This window comes from Cucurbita maxima, unplaced genomic scaffold (genome assembly GCF_002738345.1).
Source record: "Cucurbita maxima cultivar Rimu unplaced genomic scaffold, Cmax_1.0 Cma_Scf00019, whole genome shotgun sequence".
NCBI lineage: Eukaryota > Viridiplantae > Streptophyta > Magnoliopsida > Cucurbitales > Cucurbitaceae > Cucurbita > Cucurbita maxima.
This window is the reverse complement of record NW_019272035.1, coordinates 3,705,065-3,709,487: the sequence shown is the minus strand read 5'-3', so window position 1 is coordinate 3,709,487 and position 4,423 is coordinate 3,705,065. Positions and strand designations below refer to the sequence as shown.

At 35.7% G+C, this 4,423-nt stretch overlaps 1 protein-coding gene across 1 annotated transcript; it reads right to left on the bottom strand.

Annotated features, from left to right (window-relative positions):
* Nucleotides 1-668: 668 nt before the first annotated feature.
* Nucleotides 669-3,172, bottom strand: LOC111493512. The gene is made up of 6 exons (XM_023143215.1): nt 2,948-3,172; nt 2,744-2,890; nt 2,218-2,589; nt 1,789-2,088; nt 847-1,044; nt 669-677 (listed from the first exon to the last, which is right to left on the bottom strand). The coding sequence occupies exons 1-6, from the start codon at nt 3,170-3,172 to the stop codon at nt 669-671; spliced, it is 1,251 nt and encodes a 416-aa protein (XP_022998983.1).
* Nucleotides 3,173-4,423: the final 1,251 nt, after the last annotated feature.

Genomic DNA, 4,423 nt, shown 5'->3' with positions numbered 1-4,423 from the left:
TAATACAGACCAAAGAAAAGGGATCGTAAATGGATAGTAATGGTAATTCGAGAACCAACAAAGAGAGAAAACCAACGAAGAAAAAGATGGTAATTCTCGAACCAATAAAGAAAAGGATGGGATGGTAATTTCAGAACTAACAAAGAAAAGGGATGGTAAAAGAATAGAACTAAAGGGATGATGATAATTCCATAACCAACCAAAAAAAGAGATGGTAAAAGAAAAGTTCTAGAACCAACCAATAAAAAGGATGGTAAATGGATAATGATAATTCCAGAACCAATAAAAAAAATAGATGATAATTTCATAATCAACAAACAAAATGGATGGGATGATAATTACATAACCAACAAATAACCAACAAATAAAATGGTGGTAATTAGAGAACCATCTTTACTCTATGGGCTGTTGCTGCTGGCAACCAAAGAAAGAAATGGGGCAACCAACAAAGAGAGAGAACCTGTTAGTGAAAGAGGGATTTATCCTTATGTGGCTGTTGCTGTCGGCAACCAAAGAAAGAAATGGGGCAACTAACAAATAGAGAGAACCTGTTAGTGAAAGAGGAATTTATTGAATGGTTGATGAGATTGATAAATTTTGAAGAGCAAGAATGCTCTATGAATATATAGAGAGAATAAAAACAGATATCTAAAAAATCTACCTAGAAATCACGAAATCTGGTAACAAAACATTAAACAAATTAAATCAAATAAAAAACTAAATCTAACTCATAAAGTAGATTTAATTAGATACTAACTGACAACAATCTAAACAAATACGTGATCTTTAACACTCCTTATTTAGATGCTTTGAATTCCAAGTTTTTTTTTTTTTTTTTCTGAACACCCATCTTGCTCCAATTATCTTTTTGTTTAGAGGTCGATCAACCAACTCCCAAATTTTGTTTTTCTTAATCACTGAAAGCTCCTCCTCTGGTGCATCATCAACCAAAGCATCTTGTTGTTCATCTTCAGACAATTTTAGTCGTTCATCTTCAGACTCTTCTAACATGCCAACTTCTGACTTTTTGTCAAGGTTATCGCGCTTGACCGTGGAATGTAAGTGAAACAAATAGACCCAAATACTCTAAGAAACTTTAAAGAATGTTTGTAACCATACCAAACTTCCACTAGTGTCAGGTTCTTCATAGCTCTTGTTGAAATTTGATTTTGCAAGCACATAATAGTGTTTGCTGCTTTTCTCCAAAAACATTTTGGAAGATCCTTCTCATGAAGCATGCATCTCGTCATCTTCATTATGAATCTATTTTTCCTTTCACTAACGCCATTTTGTTGAGGAGTGTATGGTGTTATCAATTGATGTTCAATTCCAATTTCAGCCTCTTCACAAAACCTGTTAAAAGTTTATGAAGTGTATTCCTTGCTATTATCTGATCTTATGGTCTGAATCAAGCATGCATCTTCATTCTCAACTTTTGCTTTGAATTTCCAAAATACACCCGCAACTTTTGACTTACTTCAGCAAGAATATCCAATACATTCTTGTTAGATCATTAATAAAAGCAATGTAATAAAGATTACCATTTAATGATAGTGTTTGCTGAGGACCACAAAACTTAGTATGAACAAGCTGCAGTTTTTTCGAGGCTCTCCATGCCTGTTTAGGAAAGGGTTGCCTATGTTGCTTCCCAAAATTACAAGTACGGCAAGGAGGCATGTCCTTACCAATGTCAGGGAGTTCTTCTACCAGCTTCTTTGATTGCATCGGAAGCAAACCTCAATGATGAAAGTGTCCAAGTCTTTTGTGCCAAATCTCAGTGACACTAACTCTGGATATAAAGGCCGTCGGATTTAGAGCAAAACTTTTTCCTTCCATTTTGACATTGAACAAGTCTTTGCCACTAGCATCTTTGATCAAACACTGCTTATTCTCAAACAACACTTTATAGCCTTTATCAAGTAACTGACCAATGCTTAACAAATTTTGATCAATTTTAGGCACAAATAAAACATCCGGAATAAATTTTGTACCTTCATAACTTGTTATAGCTACTATGCCTTTTCCCTCGACTTCCAAGCGTTCACCATTGCCAATCCTCACTCTCTTATCTTCGGTGTCTCTTAATTCCTAAAAAAACTCCTTATTATATGTCATGTGATTTGTGCACCCACTGTCAATCAACCAGCTCTAGCTTGATTCTTTGCTTGAGGAAGAAGTGACCATAAACAATTGATCTTTTTCTTCTTGATCAACTACCTGTGCATCTACTTCTTTCACCTGATCTTTGGCTTTGCAGATCACAGCTTCATGTCCAAGTTGATTGTATTTGGAGCAAAAGACGTCAGATCTTCTCCAACACTTGTATGGTGGATGACCTTTCTTCTCACAATGGCGACAAGGTGGATAGGATTTTTTGAAACCTCCTCCTTTTTTAAAATTGGAGGATGGATCTCCATTCGTCGATTGGTTTTTGAAAATTTTCTTGTTTTTATACCTGTTGTTGTCTTGATGCTTGACATGTAAGGCACCTTCAATCACCCCTTCTTGCCTCAGTTCGGATTGTAGGCTGCAACTCGCTTGCATGAAGCCGGAATCGCTAGTAATCGCCGGACCTCCTTTACTCTTGTGCTTGTAAAACATTCACGAGCTCTATAAGAGAAATCTTTGACAAGTTTTTGGTGTTCTGCAGAGTAGTAATGGTGGCTTCAAACTTCTATGGAATAGTGACTAGCAGCTTTTCAACGATCCTGGAATCATTTAATACATAACCAAGCAATCTCACTTTGTTGGCAATGCTGAGAAGTTTGTTAGAGTACTCTTTCACCGATTCAGACTCCTTCATCTTCTGCAACTTGAAATCCTTAATCAAATTCAGGGCTTTCATTCCACGAATCCTCTCATCTTCTTCATATTTGACTTTGAGATAATCCTAGATTTCCGTTGCTATTTTGAGGGACATTATTCGCATGAAGATCATTTGAGATACAGCGGCAAATAGGCAAGTTTTCGCCTTTGATTTTCTTGTCTTCTTTTCCTTCTGTAATTTGATTTGTGCTACAGTAGGATTTGCTGGAAGCGGAGGGACCTCGTAATCCTCTTCTATTGCTTCCCAAATATCCAAGGCCTCCAAATAAGTCTCCATACGAACTGCCCACATTTGATAATTGTCTTCTGGTGATGCAACAACGGAAAAACTGGATTCTACTTCCATCTTGATCTCACAAATCAAAAACTGGATTCTCCTTCCATCTTGATCTCACAAATCAAAAACTGGATTCTCCTTCCATCTTGATCTCACAAATCAAAAACTGGATTCTCCTTCCATCTTGATCTCACAAATCCTTTGGAAGATAGCTCTGATACCAATTGTTAGTGAAAGAGAGATTTATTGAATGGTTGATGAGAAGATTGATAAATTTTGAAGAGCCTATATGGAGAGAGAATACAAAGATATATCTATAAAATCTGCCTAGAAATCAGGAAATTGGTAATAAACAAATTAAATCAAAACAAAATCTAATCAAATCGAGAGTAAATCAAATAAAAATACTAAATCTAGCTCTAACGTAGATTTAATTAGATACTAAATGACAACAATCTAAACAATTCGTGATCTTTAACATAACCAACAAACTCTAACGTAGATTTAATTAGATACTAAATGACAACAATCTAAACAATACGTGATCTTTAACATAACCAACAAAGAAAATGTATAATAATTCCAAAACCAACTAAGAGGAGAACCAACAAAGAGAATGACAACAAAGAAAAGAGATGATAATTACAGGACAACAAAGAGGGAGAACCAACAAAGAAAATGGATGGTAATGGTAATTCCAAAACCAACAAAGAGGGAGAAGCTGTTATGGGGCTGTTGCTGGCAACTAAATAAAGAAATGTATTGTAATTCCAAAACTAGGGAGAAGTGGTAATTCTAGAACCATCTTTACTAGCTATGGGGCTGTTGTTGGCAACTAAAGAAAGAAATGGATGGTAAAATGAGGCAACCAATAAAGAGAGAGAATCAACAAAGAAAAGGGATAATAATTCCAAAACCAACATAAGAGGGAGAACAAACAAAGAAAATGGCAACAAGGAAAAGAGATGATAATTCCAAATCAGCAAAGAGGGAGAACCAACAAATAAAAATGGATGGTAATGGTAATTCCAAAACCAACAAAGAGGGAGAAGTGGAAATTCTAGAACCATCTTTACCTGTTATGGGGCTGTTGCTGGCAACTAAAGAAAGAAATGGAGGGTAATGGTAATTCTAGAATCAACAAAAGGGGAGAACTAACAAAGAAAATGGTGGTAATTCAAGAACCATTTTTACCCTATTGTTATGGGGTTGTTGCAGGCAACTAAAGAAAGAAATGGGGCTACTATATAGCAACCAAAGAAAATGGATGATAATTCCATAACCATCTTTACCTTGCTATATGAGGCTGTATATGGAAAC